A 24,705-nucleotide genomic window follows, 5' to 3' on the forward strand; every position below is an offset into this window, starting at 1 on the left:
CAGTGCAAAACAGCGGGCAAATCAAATGCGCGCCAACATGGCGTATGCGTAATTATAATTATGTAATGCAAACAGCACAAAGCGCACACAAACACACACAAACACACTCACACCGACACAAGACAGACAGACAAAAAGCGACACAGATACACACAAACACACACATGCACTCACACAACCTATATACATACGTACATGTCATTTTAATTAGCATATAGAGCAACACGCATACGCCACGTTGGTCGTCGGGACTCAATTTCAAGGCACTTGGCTGGCATTTTGGACATCCCGGTTATAATTGTTCAACAGGCTTACGCAAATGAGTAGAGAAGGGGGGCGACAGTTGCGCATTCAATTAACGTAGCTCGAACACACGCACACACTCAGCTCGTAACTAGGACGCAGCTTCTCTTTTTCACCTACCTCCCCCCGACAAATTTTCTCCCCCAAACACGATTATCGAGACGCTTCGGATTCCACTTTTTGGGTTTTTGACTTTTGTTTTAACCTCCCTCCCCTTTCACCAAAAACATTTTGGCCTAGTAAATCCGTAAAGCATCCTTTCTTCCCCACAACCACCACCCCTTGTTAAGTGTTTTCCGCCCATTTTCCGCCAAACGTGCATGAGTGTGTGTAGGAATACATAATTAAACGATTCACAGTTTTGGGGCATTTAAATTAAATTATGGCCGTGAAGTGTGACAGCGAGTGCTCTGCGTTAATTGACAGATGCTAATTATTACCTAATTATTATTTATGCCCGCTTTGGGTGGAAATATACGCATGTACGTATCCTCAAGTATTTCCCACTAATCCTTACGATCCAAGGGCGTATTGAAAATCAGCTGCACATTCAAATTTCGACACAATCTAAGCCCCGAAAAGCGGAACTGCGGCACTTTCATAATTCCTTCGAAAAGCCGCTCACCGAGACAGGTTTTCCACGACGGCACTGCAATTGTACAAACTGTTGGGCAAATGTTCAACGAGTTATAAAACCGAAACTCGAGCAAAAAAGCCCCCAAAGCGAATGGAAAACTTTACACTGCAGGGCCCAGGACCCCGAAATATGAAAAGTTTTCCTCAAACACAGGCCACGCCTTCACATATGTGGGGGAGTGTGTGTGGGGGGGGAGTGTGTGTGTGTGGGGGGTACGTGTGTGTGTGTGGGCGGGAAACTGCCTTTTTGTGATTAGCATAAAACTGCCAAAAGTCTGACTCTGTTACTGGCTTTGGCTTCGAATTTGACTCACGTACAGTTAAAGAAATAGTTTAGGAAATGATTTTTCAAGGTTTTTTTAAGGGAAATGAGATGATTTTTATTTTGTAAAATATTTTTTAAGAATATATACGTTTTTTGGTTAAAATTTTATAGTATCTCAATACATTGGGAGGTGCTCTTGCTTTGACTTTATTAAATCTTTTATTGAATCCTTAAGAGTACTCACTTTCTCCTTAAGCATTCAAAAGTTCAAACTAGTTTCAAAATATTTCTTTTCTATTTAGAATAAAAATTTTTCGATATTTTCCCAAAATTCCAACTTTTCTCTAACCACATAAGCATTCATACTGTTCTCGAATTACGAGTCCTACTCTCTCGACAACCAAAGACACCCACAAAGCTCAACTGGGCTTCCAAATACCTCAGAAAATATTGGCAGCAGCAAGGGCAGACCTGGGCCTAGCCTAAAGCTGACCGGAAAGTCAGACCCGGGACTCCATTCTGGGTGCACTCTTCACTTTTGGATTCCTAGTTGTTTGTATGTGTTGCGCACTTGCTGGGGCGGCTTACCTAGCACATCCGCACACACACATGTGTGTTGGCTGCATTCGTATTTGGCAGGCTAAACGAGTTTAGTTGGCCAAACATTATCATAACTTGGTCGTTTGCAAGCCGCAATGGTGTAATCGTTTCATTTTTAAAACGTTTTTCGGCATTTTTACGGTACTTTCCCAAAATGGCTGCCTTTCCGTTCATTATTTTGATGTCCGGTTGGGCCATAGAGCCTGGGGCATAGCGAAAACTAAGCTAAACTGCATTTGGTTTACCATTTTCTTTTTTTTTTTTGGCTTATTTAAAATGCAGTGCAAAGCCCCGGCCAAAAGCTGCATACCGCATAATAATAAACTTTCACTTTTTTGGCAGGCTTACTCCCTTCGACAGCACTTTAGGCAGCAAATGATTGCTCACCTTTTTGGGGAACTAGAAAAGAAACAACAAAAAACGAAAAAACAGCAGGTGTACCTCTTGGGTGTCGAGGGTGGTTAACCCCTTTTTTCCGAGGGGTCAAACTTCCAGCTACAGCTGGCCGCAGGTGTCGGCATATAATTAATTTTTATGCATAATCAAGCAAAGTGAAATAAAAACGCCTATTAATTATAGTTTTTTGCTGTCCATGCCAACCCAAATAACTTTATTCGTGGGGAAGTTTAATGGTCGGGGAGGAGAAAAATTAATTCAATGCGCTTAAATTTCACGTCTATTAGTCTCCAGAGTCGAGTTTCTAGTTTCCATACTCTGCTGTTGCTGCTGCTGCTGGCACTTTAGGCAATTAATTTAGAATTTTAATACCCAAAGTCCCCAGCCCCCGATGGCTAATTGAGGCCTGCAGAGTGACCCTGGATCGATTCGGCTGCATCCGTGGTAGTCAAGGGGTTACACAGACGACCTTCGTTTTTCAGTGCGGGGAAAAGTGTGGAAAACACACCTGACCAACAGCGGAAGCGGAAACTGTCAAAGGCACAACAAACAAACGCAACGCAACGCCAGAAAAAAAACAACCATTAGACGACACAATTTACTAGGTCAGCAGCAAAGGATGGCAGGTGGCAGGCCATAAAAAAAATCAACAAAAAAAGCAAAAGTGGCAGGAAAGGCAAGGGAAAATGGACGCCAATGGCAAGTGGCAACTTGGCAAACAGTTTAAAGTGCCACGCAAGTAATAAGACAAAGTGGAAATTTAATCAACAATAAACCTGAAACTGTTAAATAGGCAAACAAACAAGAAAAGCAAAAAAAAAATAAATAAATAAAGGCAGCACACTCCCTCGAAAATTGAGACAATGAAAAGCCCGTTATTTATGTGGTGTGGCCGGGCTAATTACGAAAATAAAACATGATTTATGGCCAAGACTATGGCAAGGACTCCCCCTCTCATGTGTGAGCTAGATTGAGCGGAAGGAAGGAAGGCCAAGGAAATGTACGACCAGCAAACAAAGGACCTTCTTCTGCTTCGTCGTCGTCGTCTTATATAAAGTGCTCAAGTTGTGGGCAATTATTTGCGGATAATTGGTATGCGAGTCGCTCGCCAAATGAGTTGACAAGCTGGAAATGATAGGAGGTCCAAGCACGTTATGCCTGGCCAGCAGTCAATGGCTTGGAAACAGGCGGTAACTGCAGTCGAATCAATCAGGCAAACACCAACAAAAGAAAAGCAGAAGCAACTCCCAGGATCCAGCTCTTTGAGCTCATCATTATGGCTCATTAGCAAAGCAATTTTGGCTGGTGGGTGCCCCAGTGTGTGTTGTATGCCTTTGCTTTCGCTTTTCCCATTTTCCCCTTACTGGCGGCTTACTCGCATATTGAATGCTGCTAATTTGGCCATAAGCCGGTGCCCAACCCGGCCAAATCTCTCTCACTCTCTCTCTCTATTTTGCTTAGTGTGTCAACGTCGACAAAACTATGCCAGCTTAGCGAGAGACCTCCCTCGCCCAACCTCGTTTCCTCTGGCTCCTTGTGAGACTTAGGCTTCGCTTAGCCCACTGCTTATTACTCGCATGTACAAGACCAAAAAAAAGGAAGGGAAAACTAAAGGAAAAGCGCTGGTGTTGTGCAATTTGGTTTGCTCATGAGAACTAGTTCCTAAGGAATACCATTTGGTATGATATAAAAGTGAGAGTTTACTTGTAATTACTTAAGATAATTACATTAATATTTACAAATAAAGAAAGGTAATTTACTGTTTTTAAAGAGAAAAGTTCCCGAAATGATGTCCCTATTAAAAAAGGAGAGATAGTCTGAGTTTAATGCTTATCTCTTTCGCTCTCCGTTTAGTGTAGATGAGCACTGTTGGCTCTCTCAAATCTGCTTTCTTTATGCTCTCATATACCTGCTGGCTCTCTTTTTCTCTCTCATGCACGCCGAGTACAAGGCGAGCAGCAATAGTAGCGAACGAGAGAGATATCTTCAGCTGCACTCTGAGAGAGCTTTTCGCAGTTTGTCTCACGAAAAAACGGTTTAGGAGTGATCACAACATGCCTTCGATCCTGGAAGAGACTTATAATGATCAAAGGGAATGAGTAAATTTTATTTTAAAAGTGAAAAGCTTTCACAATAAAAAACTCTCTCTTCATAAGAACTTATTTAGAAACGAATTGGTATAGGGAATGGTTTAAGGACTCTCTAGATGGTGAGTGTGTTCATTAATCGCTGGAAAAGTCAACGAGTATACCTACACACCTACACAGATTGCAACCAAGGCTTGTTGATAGCCTTTATTGTCTGAAACTCTGGCGACTCTTAATGTCAACGATGCTGTTGGCGCACAAAGGGGGTTGTATCTTTTGGGGGAGTTCCGGCAGGAGGAGCAGGAGTACGTTGTTGACGTTGCCAACCGCAGCAACAAATGTGCATGTATAGAGTCAGAGCAACAGAGAAAAGGGTTGGCAATTGGGTTGAAAGGGGTTACGGAGTGGGATAAGCAAATGCAAGAGCAACAGAAACAGCAATGGCAACAGACTGCTGCCTCTCATTATGTGTAATGGCTGTAGCAACATCATCAACGGACAGTAAACAACAACAACCCAGAAGCAGGAGCAGACCAAGAACAACAACCACTGCTGTCACAGAGTCCTTTCGGACAACAACACACACACAACACACACACAATGACAATGCGCCAAAAAGGAGGAAGTCATGAATGCAATCTACCTGCATTGCATTGCCGCCGCCCTGAAAGGAATGTCAAGCCAAAAGCGGAAGGTAAAGGAAAAGTAAAAAGGAAAAGCAGAGGAAAAGCTGCTGCCAGCAAATACCTGTAATGGAAAATATGATATAGAGTTTGCTGCGAAAGTAAAGCCAGATGAATGTCAAAAGTTTTACTATTCGCGAATCAAAGAGAGTTGCTTTTAAGGCAGAAATATAAAATCAATGAGAACGGTGTTGTATTATTGTATAATTTTACTAAAAGAAGACTTTAAACTAATATTTACTGATATTTCTTATTAGTTTTAATCACTTTAAAAACACCCATTTAAACCCAAATAAATTCTCTCTTAATAACCAATAACTTGAACTAACACAAATATAATTTCTATCTAGTCCTAACTAATCGATTATTCTTATACTCTTCTCTTCCAGCATGGACTACACATGTCTGTTCTGCTGCAGCCTGGCCTTCATCCTGTATCTGAACACCCTGAATGCCGGCTTCGTCTACGACGACAGGTAAGAGTCATTATGCCCTAGATTTAGGGGAAGCTCAAGCAGCTGCGAATGTAAGGGGGGAAAAGCCTTCAAGCTTCCAGGCAAATTTATTAAAGTTGCGATAGGAAATACTTCAAGAGGAGAAATAGAAAAAAATATAAATAAAAGGAAAATGCTAAGGTAAAAGGTCGCCTGCGGCATGCCTTGATGCTGCAATGGAATTCCGTTGGTGCTTAAAATCGAATTTCAACCCCAAACCCACCCACCGCACACTGACAAGAAGGCGCTGCCAGCTCTCCAGCGACTTTATGCGGCATTAGAGTGGCATTTGTTTATGGGAACCACTGGCGGGCGGGACAGGTGGAGCTGCCGGCGCAGGCCACCTCATCGGCATTTCCCATGATATACGAGCTGCTGGCACCGCCGTTGTCACGAACACCCGGCCAAAATCCTACAAAAGTCCGCCTGCCGTGCGTGCAAAGAGTGGCACAGGTGGCACAGGTAAGAATGCAAGGGGGGGAGGGAGGTAAAGGACTGGCAGGAGCGGCAATAGCAGGACTCACCGCCAAAGACCAAAATGCAAGCCAGGCACGAGTCGTTGAGTGTGTGTGTGTGTGTGGCTGAGTGTGTTTGTGTGGGAAAAGCCAACAGGATAGCAGTCGATGATGTTGGCATTGTAGTGGAAGTCCTTCTCAGAATTGAAGTCGCCCGTGTCCTTATACACAGCGAGAAATAATGGGGAACAAATGTAGGAAATGAAAAGTTGGTAAAATTTGAAGTTTAAGTCCTTTGTACAAATTTTTAAAATAGAATGATGAAAAAAAATTCATTGATTTAACATAAATCAATAAATAGTAAGATCTTTTTAAAACTTATTATTTTCAAAATTACAACAATGGAGAAATTTTCTCACAGTGTTCTCTAGCAGAGTACTGTGCGTGTGGATGCCAATGCCAATGCTGATGATGATGCCATCAGTGACAACATGGAGACGCAGCCGGTTTGGCTTTAACCTCGGGCTGGCCTGCGGCTGAAAATGTGCACAATAAATGCATGTGTGTGGGAATGACCTTAATGATTGGACAAAAGTTGCCAGGAGAAAAACGTAAACGAAAGACATGCATTCCCTTTCTTCCACTCGAACACTTAATTCACTCTAGAAGGGGTTAAAAATTCCAGGAAACTCACTATAAGAGGTTAAATTTTTAAACAGTCCTGGGGTTATTTGTTGTATGGGTAAACGCTGGGAACTTGAGAAAGTGGGTTTGTTAAATGTATTATCCATTATCCTAAAGAAACTTTAATAAAATTGAAAAACTATTTTCTGGATTAAGTAACTCTCCAGAATTCCCTACATTTCCTAGGCAACTCTCACTAAAACCTCATTTTTGATATCCTTTCATTGCAGACGCGCCATCCTGGCCAATGCGGATGTCTCTGGCAGCGGTCCCTGGCAACGCAGCTTCGCCAATGACTTCTGGGGCACTCCGTTGACGGATAACGGCTCCCATGGCTCTTGGCGTCCACTCTGCGTGCTCAGCTTCCGGCTTAACTATCTGCTCGGAGGCGGCTTTGCTCCGTGGGGCTTCCATCTGGTCAACAACCTGCTCCATTGCGTGGCCACTGCCTTGGTGGTGCGAGTTGCCCGCACTCTGCTTGCCTCTGTGTGGGCAGTCCTGGCCGCCGGGGCCATCTTTGCCGCCCATCCCATACACACGGAAGCGGTGGCTGGTGTGGTGGGGCGGGCGGATGTCGCCGCTTGCGTCTGCTACCTGCTCACGTACCTCAGTTATCTCCGGCACATGCGTTGGCGGGAGTCTGGCGATCCTCGCCAGTGGTTGGCCTTGGGAATAACTTTAATCCTGGCCCTGGCCGGGTTACTTTGCAAGGAGACAGCTGTCACGGCTTTGCTCGTCTGCGCCTTGTTCGATGTGATGCGAGGACTGAGTGGACAGGTGGATAAGGTGAGTTTCAACTGTACTTAGCCAGATTTTTACAGAAATTTCTTTATGGTTTCTAAAAACTAATTATAATATTTCTTTATATTTTTTTGAATATCCTTTTAGCAACGCATTCGTTCCGTTTGCATAGTCCTTGGCGCTCTCTGCTGTGGCATCTACTGCCGCCTGGTCATCGTTCCGGGACCACAGACGGCCTTCTCCAGCGCCGACAATCCCATTGCCCGCACTCCCTCCGCGTGGACTCGCCTGCTAACCTTCCTCTACCTGCCCGTCTTCAACCTGAGACTGCTGCTGCAGCCGCAGGTGTTGAGCTTCGACTGGGGCATGGATGCCCTGCCCAGGGTCACCACGCTGTGGGATAGGAGAAACGCCCAGTCTGCCTGCTTCTATTCGGTGCTGGTGGGCGTGGCGTGGCGCAGCTGTCGGCAATTGCTGCTCGGCGGTCACAAGGTGGCCAGCGGCGTTTCTAGCGGTGCCTCCTCCTCCTCATTTCCCCAATATCACATCCAGAAGGTGGCATTATCCGGTCGCAAGTCTCGCTCCAAGCGCAAGCGACTGGCCAACAGTAGCAGCAAGTACCAAGCCTTTGAGGCAGCCTATCATCACCAGGAGTCGCTACCCTGCCGCGACTGCAACAACAACAACCAGAGCAGCAGCAGCCATGGCTATGTCTACGAGGGCACCTCGTCACAGTCTGCCCACGCCGGCCAGAGCCAGCCCCATCACCTCGTGTCTTCCGCCTTTCGCGGCTCCCGTAGCAGCAGCAGCTGCAGCAACAGTACCAACAGCAGCAGCTCCAGCGCCAGTTCCAGCTCGAGCTCTAGCTCCAGCTCCTCTTCATCCTCCTCCTCCTCCTCGTCCAGCTCCAACTTTCACTGCTCCTCGGACTATGCGCTGGATGGCATGTCGCCGGGCAATAGGCACGCCTGCGTCCTGCTCATGTCCTGCAGCTTCCTAGCCCTGCCCTTCCTGCCCGCCAGCAATCTGCTCTTCTACGTGGGCTTTGTGGTGGCCGAGCGTCTGCTGTACCTGCCCAGCGTGGGCTTCTGTCTCCTGGTGGGCTATGGTGTCTCCAAGCTGATGGCCTGCTCCCAGCGCACACGCTGTACCCTGCTCCTAAGCCTCAGTGTCCTGCTGGCTGCAATGAGCCTGAGGACAGTGCGACGGAACGCCGACTGGCGGGACGAGGAGAGCCTGTACAGGAGTGCAATTTCCATCAATCCGCCAAAGGGTAAGTGGAGGGAGATCTGTTTTTTTTTTTTCCGGCAGCTAATTTGATTTTACTCTTCAGCGCTGGGCAATCTGGGCAGTGTGCTGAGCTCGCAGGGACGGTATGAGGAGGCCAAGCATGTCCTGCAGGAGGCCATTCGCTACAGGCCCAACATGGCGGATGTGCACTTTAACCTGTGAGTAGTCAATAACCAGGATAACTATGATGGCTCTGGACCATTAGCGACCATTAAGGGGGGGGGCAGGCCACTTTTTTCGAGGTTTTTCCTTTAGTTTCCTTGGATTACCTATATTTTTCCATCAATTTAAAGGGTTCTTTGCCTTGTTTTTCGCGCTTTTAGTTGGAAAAGTTTAAAACAGAACTGGCCTCATTACTACAGGCTTCCGCCTACTCCGCATATGTGACAGGCAAAAGCGATGCGATAAATGGCAGCCATTTTCATTATCTCTCTATGCGTTCTCCACTCTCCATCCAAAAGGACTATTTCATCCTCACCCCCACAACAGGACTTCGCTTGGGTGCGCATTTAGCGCGGCCATTTTATGCAGCCAAGCATCCCAGTTATGAGAGACTACATCCTGCGTCCCTTCGTCCCTTCGTCCTGGCAATACACAATGCCGAACAAGCTGTCAAATGAAGCCCATTTCCCTTTTTGCTCCCTTGTTTATCCCTCTGTTCTCCTTGCATTTCCCTAGAGACACGCACCAATCCTTCTCCTACTCCAAGTCGCCAACAGAAAACTGCATCCTTCGCCGCGTATTTTCCCATTTGTATCCTGCTCAGGGCATTTGCGTGCCGCTGCAGAACTATGCGCATTTCGTGATGTGTACACAGAGAGAAAATTAGGGAAAAAGAAGGTGGATTTTTAAAGGAAAAATTGTTAAATATGAGTCTTCGCGTTTAGAAAATCTTCAAGCTCAAGGAGTGAGTTAATTATTTTACTAAATTGCTTATAAAAATAAAGGAGATCCCTATCGAAAATCACATTTCTAAGGACTTTTTAAAACTACTCTGGTTTTGGTTTTAATATCTTAACTCCTGTTAAAAGTGAAAACCCAAAATGTTCAGGTTCTGATAATTATTTAGAGTGCCAAGCATCCCTTTATCTATTCCCATCTTGTTAAGATCTTTAGGCTTAACTCCAGAGAAATCTGTGTATATTTTTCATGATGTACCATCCAGGATGCTCGACAAAAGTCCTTAGCTTTCACACTCTCCCTCGCACTCTCTCTCTCTCCCGTTCCGTCTGTCAACGTCTGACAAAGTCTGTAAGCGTGCTGTGTTCTTCGCTTTCAGTTCGGTTCTGGTCTGTCCTGTTCCGCAATGTCCTGTGCCGAGCTGTGCTGGGTCTGTTGTCTGTTCGCATTGCATTTTTGCTCATTGCGCATATTTCACAGCAGCGACGCGACGCGATGCGATGCGACAGAAGAAAGAAAAGCCAGCACCAGGAAAAAGCGGAAATACAAAGCAGAAAGCAAAAAAATGAAAAGCAGAAAGCAAAAAGAAAAGTGAGCGCGGCAAAGTTGTGTGCTTTGAATATTCAGTGCGTCATTTCGGGTTTCCTTTTTACCGCCTGTCTGTCAACGTCAGACAGCAGCGGGCTTGTCGCAGGCCAGATTATTGCTTGTACTCAGCCAGGATCCCAGTGTCCTTATGTCTAACTCCTTCAACTCCTCGCCATGCCTCGGCTAATGCCGGAATCCCCGAGTCAATGGTTCAGAACCAGGTCACACTGCTAAGGCTGCCATTATGTGTGTGCTGTGTGTGTGTCCTGTGGAAACCCTTCAACAGGCTAGGCGCTAATCGAAAATCAATGCAGCAGCTTCTACTTAGAACGTATCCTGCGGATACACATCTTGTACATACATTATTTACTGCGATCAAATCATCAATGGCAGTGCTCGCGGCGCCTGTCGCTTGCTTGACTGATTGCCATCTCCTTGAATTTCGAGTCGTGAATCCTGACACACACACATAAACACACACATCGTGAGGACCAGCAGGAGCCAAACACCGAAACCAGAAAAATCACTGAGCTGTATAATTTGATTTTTTACTTTACTTTCGAGCTTTTATTGTTGGTGTTTTGCCACAGTTGCTGCTCTTGTTGCATTCGAAATGGGAAATGGGAAACAGGACCCTTCTCTCTCTCCTCGTTTGCTGTTTGCATTTCCCTCCTCCTTTTTCTTTTTGCTTGAGAAAATGTTGTGGGAAAAGTGCCAGCAGCCAAGAGCAAACTAATTACATAAATCCAAGTACACTTTCGCTGAAGGTCGGTTGCCTTTGAAATTCTAGAAATGCTAGTTTCTTGGAAATGTAATTTCTTTCTGTGTAAGTAGCAACCCTTCAACCCTTTAGGGGCGGGCACTTGACTTGTTAGGCGCTCCACGACACCCACAAGAGGCCCAGTCCGACCGAGTCTCTCCGATTTGGACGCTCTAATTAGATCTTGAGAGGCGGACACAAGTTCAGTCTATTAATGTCAACACTTTCACTCTTGCTCGCTCGCTTCAGGGGCATCCTGCACCAGAATCAGCAGGACTATCCCTCGGCCGTGGAGTGCTTTCAGCGCGCCATCAAATTCCGACCGAATCTGGCGGGTGAGTTTGCCACTTTACAGTTTTCAGTTGCAGTTTTTCAGAGGTCTTACATGTTCTCCTATCCAACACAGTGGCCTACCTCAATCTGGGCATATCATTTATAGCGCTGGGCAAGCGCCAACAGGCCATCGAGATCCTTCAGGCGGGCTCTAATCTGGATGGAGCATCGGTTCGAGATCGTGGGGCCCATGATCAGGCCAGGAGCTCGTCGTACTTGCAACTGGGAGCACTCTACGTAGAGCAGGGCAAGCTACAAAGAGCTCTGGCTATCTATAGGGAAGCCCTCTCCTCGCTGCCAGGATTGCCGCAACAAAGGGAGATCCTGTATCAGCGAATAGGCGATGTCCTGGGTCGACTGCAGCAGTGGGATGAGGCAGAGCGACATCATCGAGCTGCTTTGGAATTGCAGCCCAACCAGGTGGCAGCGCATCTCTCCTATGGCATTACTTTGGCCAGAAATGTAAGTTTTATTGGTTGTTAATGCTTTTAAGGATTTACACCTGACTTGTTAACTATTTTTCTGCAGAGCAGCCGCGCCTCAGAGGCAGAAATGTGGTTCAAAAGGGCCCTACAACTGGCACCCGACCAGGCCAGCGTCTATCATCATTATGGTGAGTTCCTGCAAGGATTAATTAACATAGGTTCTTATAGATTATCATTCTTTTCAGCTGAATTCCTATCCCTGCAGTCGCGGCATCATGAGTCCGCTATCTATCATCGCCGAGCCGCTGAATTGGCGCCCAAGGATTATGCTCTGGTGGTGGCAGCTGCCACTGCAATGCGTCTGCTGGACAGGAAAGTGGAGGCCGAGATGTGGTACCGGAAGGTGAGTCTACTTATGAGAGAAGCTTCGCCTAATGAACCTTAATAAAAACTATATTTGATATCTTCTCTTTAGGCTGTGGCTCTGCGACCGGACGATGCCCATGCCCACACCAATCTGGGGGCCATACTGCATCTACTGGGAAGGACAAATCATGCGGCTGCCAGCTACAAGGCAGCGCTGCGTCTACAGCCGGGAGATGCCATTACGCTGGGCAACCTGGCCAAGCTGGGTGTGACGAATGTCTAGCAAGGAGCTAACGTTTAAAGTTAAGAAAATATTTTTATATAAAAAAAAAAGAAAGGGTGAGGGGGAAAAACGTAAAGAAAAGGCAGCGTTAGATAACTCTACAGAATTTATACAAAGGACTTCGATACATATGTATATCATTTAGCAGCTGGCAGCCGTGTAAATATCCAAGCAGCGACCAAAAGAGAATGTCACAAAATATAGTTAGCGATGGGGGCTACAGATAAAGATACAGAGACAGATACAGATGCAGATACAGATACAAATACCGAGATACAGAGTTACACATAGGGATACCGAAATCAGAGAAGCGACAGAGAGAACAATAATTAAAATATCTAACTGTTAAGGGAACGAACGTTGCTGTACAGCTATGGGAACGATGATTGGGTAACTACTCGTAATGTGCTTAAAATATCCATGTAAATGATTGTAAATATGAGAAAACATATTATTGACTATATATATACGATATATATATATATATTATATATTGACTTGGCTTCTCCAGATTGTTTTCTGTCCGTTGTGTAATGTACATTTTAGTTAAGCAAATAAATGAAAGGATACCAATAATGGAAAGTGTATGGATTGTATAGAGATATGGCAGGTGAAGAATATATAAATAAAAAAAAAAATGAAATGAATTAAAACAGAGTTTTTCTTGGGCAATTTTCCACTCACTCTGTGGCACATTCCTGCCATAATTATGACCGCTTATGGCCACTGCAATCTTGTGGAGCTCCAGCCAAGTGAAATATTTTCAGTGCTCAACGGCTTAGATCCTTTCCAGGACTGGCCTTCTTTAGCTGAGCCCAAGCACAAACACAATCAATGTCACAATTTTCGACGACGACGACGACGACGTCGACCCAAGTCGAAGACGGAGACGCAGACGCCACTTAAGCCGTGGCCAACCACAACAGGAAGTAAGGCGCTGGGCTGGTGTCTTCTGGCAATCGCAGGATTATGAATTACAATATACCCGAGTGGCTCAGCTCCTTGCTCCTTGTCCTTCCCCATCTTCATCCCCATCTCCTTGCTGCAGTCATAATATTGCCACAGCTAATGCCACGTCTAAATGGCCGGCTTGGCAAGCAGTCCCCGGATTCCTTTGCCGATGCTGGCTAGCGATAAAGGTGATGACTTTTGACATCCACCCCGAGGAGAGAGGAGGAGGAGCAAGTGCACTCCAGAGCACCGCCAATTGGCTTGGCAAGTCGAGTGGCATCTTGTTTGTTGCTCTCGGCAGGCCCAGAACGTGCCCAAGAGCACCACGGCGAATAAATGAATGTATCAGACAGTCACTCTGTCCGTCAGAGACTGTCAACCCGTCAGTTTGGCAGAGCGTCACTCCGTCAGTCCTGTGAGGACATGGAGGCCTCCTCCAAAACGGTGTCATGTTGCCGGAGCCACTTTGTTGCACTGCCAGTGGAAGCCGGAGGAAGAGGAGGATGAGGAGACGCCACTAAATGCGCTCTGCCTCCAACAAGGAGAAGAGCTGCTCACTAATTGCAGACGCCTCTGCCTCAGATTGCTTTTGGTCCTCGCTCCTGCTTCTGTTTCCTCCTATTCCTCTCCGCTCCTCTGTTTGGCAGCCTTCCTTGCTCACAAAGTGACTCGTTAGCTTTGTGGGCTGTCGGGAGTGGCGTTCAGTGCGCTAATTACTGACAGCCTCGACGGCGGCGAGTGCTCTCGGATTTATGACAAGACATCGTCAGCGTCGATGGCACCACCATTGGCCACTGCTCTGGCCAAAAGAAGTCTTCGCCAGATCCCCAGGCATTGCTAGCATTGGGTTACGTCTGAGTGTAGGACACCATTCAAGTGAAAGGAGAAGGATCAACGAGGAGTTACCCAGGAAAAGCAACTTTTTATACCCTTGCAGGATATTATAATTTCAGTCAGAAGTTTGCAACGCAGTGAAGGAGACCTTTCCGACCCTATAAAGTATATATATTCTTGATCAGCATCAACAGGGGAATCTTTCTAGATATGTCTGGAAGAAATCGATTTTTTGGCCATTTTTGCAAAATGTTATAGGGGTTACATCGTTAAAATTTTAGATTTTGATAAAAAATTGAATTTTCCAAATTTTTAAATGAAGTATACAGATTTATTAACTGTAGAAAATCTTGCACAGAACAGTTTTCCGATTTAAAATTAATGCTCTTTTGGCCGAGTTATGATATTTTTAATTAAAAAAAAATCAAGAAGTTTTTTAATATAAAAAATCCGATTTTATAATACAAAATAATATTTTTCTAAGTCAAGGAATCATTTCCGACCCCATAAACCATATATATTCTTGATCAGCATCAACAAGGGAATTTTTCTATATATGTCCGGAAGAAATCGATTTTTTGGCCATTTTTGCGAAATTTCATAAGGGGTTACATCATTAAAATTAGCAAAAATGGCCAAAAATTTTGATTTCTTAAAATTTTAAATTTGGTATGCAGTTTTTTTTAAATTAATAAAAACTAACACCAAACTGCTTTCCGAATCGAAATTAATGCATTTTTGGCTTAGTTGTGATATATTTTAATTGTTACCTGCAAGGGTATACAAACTTTGGCTGGCCAAAGTTAGCTTTCTTTCTTGTTATATACTAATTTCATAAAATTCTTGGTTTACTTATAAGTTTTCCTAATTAAATTTGTTTTTTTATTTCTTTTGATATAACTTTCCACCTCTTGATAGATTCACTAGGTTATTTCTTCCTTGGCTGGACAATGCCCTGGTTTTATGTTACAGGATAAAAAAGCTTGTTCATGGAGCAGACTGGCCAAAGGGTGAGGGGACCGAGACCAGCACCCCACCTGCCAAGTGCAGCGCCAGACGCAGCTAATTCGAGCTAATTATAGCCCGAGGCTGTGTGTGAAGACGACAGCAGACGAAAAAACAAAAAAAAACACAGCTTACACAATGTTTGATGTGTGTAAGGCACACACACACACTCTCCCGCACAACAACAAAAGCAAAATCGCTTTGGTAGTTTTATGTTTTAATTGTGGCTTACGTTTGATTTGGCCGAAAGGCGAATACGGCCATGACAGGCACAGAGAAGCAAAAAAACAAAGGCAAACAAACATGCTGGTGTGCACACATCACACACACACACAATCACACATACAGGAGGCCACTTTTATTTACAAGTGGGTGATGGCAGATCCGAAATCATTTGTTATTTGCACATTTGCCAAAAAGTAGGAAAAACTTTGCTCCGGCTTCTAAATCGTTTTTGATGAGGGTCGTCATGGCCTGAGCAGGGTTGGGGGGAGGGGACAGCACAAACCAGCAACTGCTCCCGCCTGACCACTTTGGACAACTCCAAAAAGTTCAACATTTGTGGGGAAGCAGCAGCGGGCGATGCTGGTGCCGCCGCCCAAGGCCAGGCCAAGCCAGGAGAGTCCATCCGCCATGTGTGTGTGCGTGGTGGTCGGGAATGATAGAGTTGAGAGATATATTAGCCAACTACAGTGAACACTCTGTAATAAAATAATACATAATTTGGGAATAAGAGGGGAAAACCCTACGCAAGATTTCATTTTTGAGAATTTGTCAGGGTTTAATACATGTGAAATTTTTAATAGTTTTGCTTTCTATTCTACAAATTTAAATATTTTATTAAAAACCTCTTTTAATTATAGTTTCTTTATATTTAGGTTTACTGTTATACTTAAAAACCTTAGGCTTTTATGTGAGTGAGACTCCTGAAACTGATTTAAGTAGGTTTATTATCCTGAAACATATTTTCCACAACAACAATTAAAGTCAAATTAAAATCAGTTTCAGGAGTAGCAGAAATCTGAAATAGCAAATAAATTAGGGTTTATTTTAGCTCAAGTCGTAGAATTCCAAACAAATAATGAAAAGATTCGTACAAGTTTTATCAAAAGAAGAGACTAAATAAATCTTATTGTTTATTAACTTTGTACTAATTTCTTGTAAAACCTTTTTATGACTTGTAATTATCCTAGCCAGCATGGACTTTTCCCGTTTTTAACATTAATTCCACCATTATCTGTGCAGACTTTCAAATTTCGAGACAATTGCTGCGACTTTTTCAGCTGCTAGTGCTAGCCTGCATTTTTTCCATAAAAAGGAAATGGGCTAATTAGCGAAAGTAGGCAACACTTTTTTTTTGTGCCCCAAGGACCGCCTTGCACTTGACATGCAACAAAACGTGACAACGTCAACACTCTGGCGCTCGCATAATAATCATATTGCAATATAATGGCGTGAAACAGCAGCAGCAGCAACATCTGAGACACAACAACAACAGCAAGAAAAGCAGCAACAAAAGGACGCCACTAGCAAGGACTGAAAAATGTCGCCGACAGTTGACAGTTGAAGCTGGCGATGTCAGCGATGTTGTGCACAATTTTTTACTCTTTGCCGCGCTTTTTGTAATTGCACAAAAATAAACTCGCCTCCGCTGCTGTCGTGGTGGCAGGAGCCAAAAATTCGGAATTCTGAATCTGTTGCATAATTTCGGGCGCACTTTTTGCCAGGCTGCTACTGGCGCGTGTTCAAGTGTTGACATCGCCAGCAGAAAGCACCAGAAAAGCATAAAAGCAAAAGCATGGCCAGAGAAAAAGAGAAAGACACAGAGAGAGAGAGCTACGACAATTGCAATTGCAGTAGCAATTTATGGCAAAGATGCAACAACAGCAGCAGCAGCAGGACACCAGCATGAGGGTCGTCGTCTGTCACTGCTCCAGGACCGTTTCAGGAATTATAATATGCAAATTTTCATGTATGTGTAGTAGGTTTTGTAATTTTCACAATTACCATTGCCAGCCAGTTCCCTGTCTTAATTAAAGAACCCCAAGAACTTGTGTTGCATTGTGCAAATTATTTTTCCATGCCTGCCAGCTGTATGGGCAAACAATTAAAAATCAAAATGCCAAATTACACTTGTACATTCACCAAATTACACAGCGCACACATAGACCCACACATTTGGTTGGAGGAAACACAAGGAGCAGAAATATAGAGACATCAGTAAACTAAGCTGACAGTAAAAAGTCCGTCCAAGCGTGTAATTAGAAATTATATCCAATTGCCCTGCGGCCACTCGAGCATCGGGCCAAACGAATGGACAAACGGACGCAAGGACAAGCAGGAAGGCCATCCTGCTTCCAAAACCCACCCAGCCACATGCTGCCGGCCTCCACACCCATCGAAATCCTCTCGCCTGCGCTCACGATTTTTGGTTTTTCGAGACAGCCACAATGCCTGTGCGCCTGTGGATGCCTCCGGATTCTGCCAAGAGTGATGGCAACGTGAGTGGGAATAAATATTAGTAAAATCTATAGGTTACTTGCTTGTAGTATTAAAGTAATGTAGTGTCAAGTGTAAATAATATGTAATTTAAAAAATAATATAGAATAATTTTAAAATTATTAAAAATAATTTTTTATTTATATATTATGGTATATATATTTATATATTTTATATTTCTTAATGTTTTATATATATTTATTTAATAAATATATCAATTACTATTATAGCTATTTTTTATATACAAATTTAAAAAATTAATTTAGCATTTTCATGGTATATGCAAAATAAATCCTTAAATAAAATAACTTTCCAACTATATATTGCACATTGTTTTCCCTCTCTCTTTCCCACTAATCATGACTTCTGTCATGGATCTCTATATACCTTAGTTCCCTGGAGATCCGCCAGATCCCATCACGCCCTCATCTCGCCTCTCAACTCGTGTGTGAGCGTGACTCTTTGCCTGATTCGAGTGTGCGAGTGTGTCTCTGACAGTGCAGAATGTTTAACTGCAACGGCAGCAGCCTTTCCGGTTGCCGCCTACGCCTGCCACCTTCCGCTACCCGCCACCTTTTCCCGCCTTGCTGCGTCTGTGTGTGGCAGCCCAAGCCTTTGGCAGCTGCCAAATTGTCTCTTGTGGTTGTCACACACTGCGTATTAGTAATGCGCCATACGCAACCCTCGAACCGGTCTTGGACCCTACACCCACCTCGGGGTGTTTGTGTCAAGTGTCAATGTCTGTGCTTTCAATTACGAAATGTCAGACAAGTTGAAAATTAAATTCACAACGCATCCTTGTCGTCGTTTATTAAAGTTGGCGCCTTCGAAAAACTTTCCTAAATGCTTTCCAATGAAGCGTACCGAAGGTAAAGGTGAGAACCGAGAGAGACCCTGCCCGACTACTCATAACAAAAAGCGTCTAGAATTGGCCAAAGCCAACCTCCGGCTTACGACGTTGCCAGAAACTTTGGCCATCCATGCTAGCTTGGGGCTAAATGGCAAGTAAAGCTTAAACACAGCTGAAAAGCCCAGGGTGGAGGCGTTAGGAGGACACACACACAGTCAGCTTTTTAAGCCACTTTACAAACAAGCTGAAAATTCTTAAAAAGCTGCTGGAAAAAGAGCGCCTTTTAAGTCAATGCGCCATCCAAAATAGCTAATAGGAGATGAAAGCAAGAGGAAGGCCCTCGGAAGAGGTTAGCTGATCAGGGAAGGTGTTAACCAAGAGTAAGTAAATGGAGTATTTTATTTTTAGCTTTAGATAAATAAATAAATAAACTTTAAGAAATATACAAACGGGATTCGCTAACCCCTATTATGTTATTCCGTTTTGTTTGCCATCATCATTAGTCACTCTATTCCGCTCATCCTCATCCCCTTCTCCATCTGCCTCTCTATCACCACCTGTCTTTGTCGCTCCCAATAGGAATATCCCCGATATTTGTTTTGCTGTCAGATTAGCCTGACTTGTTGATGTGCTCTCTCCGAATGCCCACGCAAACATGCATAGACAGGAAAATCCTCTCTCTCTCTCTCTCTCTCTACTTTTTACGTATTTCCTTGCACCCACCTTCTGATTCGCTTCTTCGCATGTAGCGAATGGCCATCATTTTGCTACTTTGTTTTTCTTTCTTAATTTGGACACTAGCACTTATAGCTTTGGAAAAATCATGGCACACAAAATAATAAAATAATGGCATATTTGCATGCATACATACATACATATATAATTATTACTCTTTCTCGCTCATCATTTTTTCAGTCTGGCTAAGTCTTTACTTGTCGCACCCAATAGAAATCACCGGTATTTGTTTGGCTGTCAGATTAGCCTCACTTGTTCCTGCGCTCTCTCTCTCTCACGCACTCAAACATAGATCGTAAAATCTCTGTTCCCACTCTGCCTTTTTTACATATTTTCTTGCACTCACCTTCTTTTGCTGTACTTCTTTGCATGTTGCAAATGGCGTTCACTTGCCTTTTTTTTCCTTTTGCTTCTTTTGACACTAACACTTGGCCTTTTGTGAATACATTTATATTGATATTATAGCACAAAATTTGTATATTCATATTAAAGCACAAAAAAAAAAACAAATAAAATAATAGAGGAGGACTTTACATATATATACATATGTATACATATGTATGCACACTTTTCCTTATCTTTCTTTGGCCTTTTGATTCACAAAACAAAAAAGAAGTAAAACACACACACACACACTCTCTGTGTATTCATATTTGATTGTTTGCAATAAAACACATTACTTCACATTTAAACATTGACTTTTAATGAAACACACAGCACGAAGAAACAAAAGAATGGGAAAAAACTTCGCAGCGCACGGCTTCACTCCTTTTTCGTGCAACTTTTTTTTTTTTTTAATGAGAGGATCAGCAGGAGGAGAAGGAAACCAAGAAGCGCAAAATCTATGCAACATCGGAGCGAGAAGAGAGTGATGTCATTGCAACATTAAGAGAGCGATTTCGGGAGAGCGAAATTCAAAGAGACGATTTAAGCAGGAAGAGAGGGAAAAACGAAGCTGTATTTTAGGAGCAAAAGGAGTTAATTGTTTCTTTAATTTTATTATCCAATAGCACAAGATCTAATTGACCAATTGTCTTAAAATTTGAAACGTAATTTCTTCAAGTATTTCTACAGGTACTCAGATCGGCCATTTTTTTATTTATTGTATTATAATTTTTATTTAACAAAGCAACTTTTTTTAGTAAAAAAACCGCGTTTTTTACTTTTTATTGTGATATAAAAGAGATAAATTATTTGAATTTGAAACTAATAAAAAGGCATTAAATTAAACTCGAAAAGCTTTTCTGGGTTTTTTGTTTAAGACTAATAAATATTCGTTTATTGTTTAAAATATTGGTAATCTTAATCTGTATTATTATTATTTATGTATTTTTTATTTTTTATTATTTTTTAATTACTTAAGATTTTAATGGCAAATCGGTGTAAATAATTGTTGGCATTCAGATTTAGCCTGAAATATAATATAATATATATATTTTTTAAGACAAGTAAAGTTTTAATAACAAAGGAAGCTTCGTTACTCCGATCGTTCCTATGGTTATAATATGGCATTTTTGTCAGATTTGTATAAAAATATAACCAAAAATATATATGATTTTGTCGTTCGATCTAGCCCATTCCGACTCATTAAATAGCTTTTAAACTAAGAGAATTCCAAATAAGGTCATAATCAACGATTATTTTTTGTTGTGTATAATATTTTATATTTACTATATACTCCTCCTACATAAGTCCATACATATTTCGCGTAGACCTCCACGAGCACAGAGAGTGCCGTCTTCTCTATATATTTGTGTACATATATAAAGCTCTTATCAATTCCAGCCAAAGACAGATGCCTCTTCGAAAGTCTTTAAATAATTCGGAAATCAGTTCTTTAGAGACTTTCAACTTCCGCAGTCTTACTATCTCCTAGTAAAAGGATGCGCAGCTTCACTACATTCTTCCTTTGGGCGTTGGCTGCCAGTATCCTGTGCCAAGGATTCTTCGCGAAGGATCAGTCGGGGTACATTTGCCTCATTGAGGATCCAATACAAAATCAGTGCGGCAGTATTTGTCTGACTGAACTGAGCCCACGGCTTAGCGAAGTCGTCAAGGCCCAGAACGAAGGGAACACAAACATCCGTGAATTTGACAAAGAAATCAAATCGAAGCTGCAGACTTTGGAGGTGAAAATTGGAGAAGTGCAGGCCAAGCTACCCCAGGTGCATGCCGAGCTGGAAGAACAACTACAAGGAGTGGAAAATAAGCTGGAAGGACGACTACAAGGAGTGGAAAATAAACTGGAAGGACTACTACAAGGTCTAGAAAGACAACTTCAGGAGGGGCAAACCAAACTGGAGGCTAAACTGGGCGAAAGGCTCAAGGATAAATTGAAAACCAACTTCGGGCGGGTTTTAACAAAACTGCAGGCAGTGTTAAAAGATATAAATGTTGCCAAGATGGAAATCCCGGATCGAATTAGTGATAATATACCATCTGGTTTCGAGCTAATCGGTGACAGATATTTTAGAAGTGTAAGTGAAAGAGTGGATTGGGATACTGCTGAGAGAAAGTGTCGTGAGATGGGAGGTTACTTGGCCTCCTTTCGAAATGAAGAAGAATTCAACGCAATTAAAGCAAAACTTAATGATTGGCCGGCTTACTGGCTAGGCATTAATGATCGCGATAATGAGGGCCACTTCGTATCTGTGGCCTCGCACAACCCAGCACCATTTTTAAAGTGGAAAGAGGGAGAACCAAGCGACAGAAATCATGAGTGGAACTGCGTCTATTTGTTTAATGGCAGAATGGAGGACGGCTCTTGTTATGGTGATGCGCCTTTTATTTGCCAGGCGGACAATGAAACTTAGCAAAATTCGTATTAATCGTTTTAAATAAAGATATATTTTAAAATAATAACTCCTTACAATTCATTTATTAAAAAGGAGGTCTTCCTTACTTTTCAGCAATATTTATTTGATACAAGTTTTACAGGGATTATCTGGGCTTCTGTTTTAATCGTCGATTTTTGATTATATTTAAATTTGTATTATTTATTAACAGGAAAATATCTTAAAATCTCCAAATGAATCCTTGAAAACCGAAACTTTAGTTTAAATACTTAAATCTTCAGTAAATAAAAATAAAACAAAACAACAAAAGATGGCTTTTCTTCTTGTCAGTTTCTTTAATTTTGAATGCAAATGTTGTACAAAGGTAAAAATGTTTCATTCGATATTGGAAAATCACCTCTACATTTATGTACTCACGTACACCTAAAATATAAATTAAAACAATTAGCTGAATTTTACAGTTCTGGCTATTTTTTGTTGTCAATAAAACATTGTATGGTCTTAATGTTCAACATTATGAGATTTTTTTTCAGTGTATATATGCTACTTAGGTACTTCTCCACGCAGAGAGTGCGGTCATCGCTTTAAATAGCTCTTATCAATTCCAACTTGGATCGGATGTTTCTTCGGAAGCCATCGAGGGATTCCGAGAATCCGTTGATAAGGGACTTTCAGCTTCAGCCAGGAACCCCTGATCTAAGTCACGTTGATTAAACAGAGCTTTTAGCTACAAACTACACTTTTTTCAGCGTAAAAAAAAATAGTTATAATAATAATAATAATACGACAATTTTGTTTGGAATTTTGTATTTTCTTTCTTAAAAACAATTTTTTTTATAAGTACAGCTTCTGGAGAATGCAGACCAGACATCCCTTTTTCTCTCTTCCTTGCCGCATACCCTTGTCCAAAATCCTCTTAAAATTGTCAAATGTAACAATGTCCTATGTGATGCGATGATGTTGGGGGGTGTGGCGGGAATTGTGGTGGCTGAGGGGAAGGACATTAGCGAGCAGGAACAACAATGCACGAAGGACAATCAAAATCCGAAAGCATGAGACTGTCAGATGCAGGAGACATGTGAGATGGGGAGGAAGTTGGGCGGCTGAGCACTCGGCGAAAACAAAGGGGCCTTTCCTACTTTTACTCCATAAATTCAGGCAAAGAGCAGAGACAATGAATGATCCAAAAAGCCAGGAAAGCACGGGAGAAGGAGATGTGCACTGTTAAAAAAAATTGATCATAAGTTGAGTAAATTGTTAAAGGTATTTGGGGAATAATAATGGAATAATTTTTATTATTTATTTAATAATTATTAAATCTTTATTAATTATTTAAATTTGTTTGTTCTGTTCATTTGTTCATTTATTTTGTTTTATTTTTATTAATGTTTTTTTTGTTTTTTGTTTATTTTTATTAATTTTGTTAATTTTGTTTACTTCCTTTTTGTTTTTTTATAATTATGTTCATTTGCTTATCTGTTTATTTACTTGTTAATTAGTTCCTTTGGTCATTGTTTTAATTGTAAATATATCAAGCCAGTAATTTATTTCCCTTATTTATTTATTTTTTTGTTAAATTGTTCACTAGTTCATTTTGTTCACTTTTGAATGAATACGTTCATTTATTCATTTCATAATACATCATCTGTTCATTTTGCATTTGATTAATTTGCTTACACGTTCATCTTACAAATAAAGTAAATGAAATATATAAAATGAGAATTTCTTATAAATATAATAATAGATTAATTTGATATCTCCCTGCTTTCATTTTTTCCCCGTGCTAAAATGAAGAGCGGAAGCCAGGAGCTGAGACAGTTCGAGGGACGTGTTTAAATTTAATCGTCACTTGGAGGATAGAGACAGGAGGGACATACACACATCCCCTGCTCCCCTTCTCCTTGACTTTATGGCATTTTATTATTTTTTATGATTGTTTACAAGACAAGCGGCTTTTAGGCACGCTGCATTGCAACCTCTAACCCGCAGAGAGGATGGTGGTGGTGGCGGTGGTGGTGGAGTGTCAGGCACATGTTGAAACAAAGTGCTTTTGTTTGGTGACATCAAGTTAAGTACCTGGAACCCAGGAACCCAGAAACCCAAGAGCCAGGACGAGGGGGACAACAAGCACTCCCGAGCTGATGCTTGACGTGACTCGAGTTCGTTTTGCATTTGAAATTTGCATTTTTAATGAAAAACGGTTTTAATTGCATGAAATTGTTTGACTTTGTTAAACAGCAAGATCGAGTGGTTGGGGGAGATTCAAAGCGAAAAAAGGGGGGAGAAAATAAGTATATATATATAGCAGGAGCAGGAGCAGGAGCAGGAGCAGGAGCAGGAGCAGCAGTGGATGTGGATGTGGGAAAGCAAATAAATTCAAGTACGAGAACATTCTATTTACACGCCACTGACTATCAACAGGAACCGGATGCAACACTTGGCAGCGCTGCCAACCGCACGACTTCGACGTCGACTTTGCACACTGTCGACTTAAAGCACTTTTTTTTGTGTGTGTTTAAAATATTTAAGGAAATTGGACAGAAGCTTCATGCATCAGAATAGCATTTATTATAATTTAGAAAGCCAAAAACTAAGACTAAACTTTTCTCTAATTAAAAACTGGTAGGTGTTTTAGTCTAGGGTTTAAAATTTAAAACAAAAACCTTTCCTTCGATATCATTAATTTCCTACGAAACCTTAAGGGGGGGGTAAGGTTAATTCGGTGCAAAAAAGGCAACTTTTCAAAA

At 42.2% G+C, this 24,705-nt stretch overlaps 2 protein-coding genes across 3 annotated transcripts in view; both read left to right on the forward strand.

Moving 5' to 3' along the window:
* The window catches only part of Tmtc2 (Transmembrane O-mannosyltransferase targeting cadherins 2), a 38,191-nt gene extending 25,261 nt beyond the window's left edge, over positions 1-12,930 (forward strand). The window contains exons 3-11 of one of the 2 annotated variants that reach the window (XM_017173338.3): positions 5,360-5,446; positions 6,834-7,389; positions 7,492-8,617; positions 8,678-8,792; positions 11,132-11,217; positions 11,289-11,677; positions 11,744-11,828; positions 11,886-12,043; positions 12,116-12,930. In XM_017173338.3, the coding sequence (XP_017028827.1) occupies positions 5,360-5,446; positions 6,834-7,389; positions 7,492-8,617; positions 8,678-8,792; positions 11,132-11,217; positions 11,289-11,677; positions 11,744-11,828; positions 11,886-12,043; positions 12,116-12,289 (2,776 nt within the window). In that variant the 3' untranslated portion in view covers positions 12,290-12,930. Of the gene's footprint in view, positions 1-5,359; positions 5,447-6,833; positions 7,390-7,491; positions 8,618-8,677; positions 8,793-11,131; positions 11,218-11,288; positions 11,678-11,743; positions 11,829-11,885; positions 12,044-12,115 lie in introns of those variants that run through there. The other variant, XM_041775946.2, reaches the window with a different exon arrangement.
* Positions 12,931-21,046: 8,116 nt separating this feature from the next.
* On the forward strand, positions 21,047-21,976 carry LOC121502383 (mannose-binding protein-like). The gene has a single exon (XM_041775794.1). It carries the CDS (start codon positions 21,047-21,049, stop codon positions 21,974-21,976), a length of 930 nt encoding a protein of 309 aa, XP_041631728.1.
* The last annotated feature ends 2,729 nt before the right edge of the window (positions 21,977-24,705 follow it).

The sequence above is a fragment of the Drosophila kikkawai genome, chromosome 2L (assembly GCF_030179895.1).
Source record: "Drosophila kikkawai strain 14028-0561.14 chromosome 2L, DkikHiC1v2, whole genome shotgun sequence".
Classification (NCBI taxonomy): Eukaryota; Metazoa; Arthropoda; class Insecta; order Diptera; family Drosophilidae; genus Drosophila; species Drosophila kikkawai.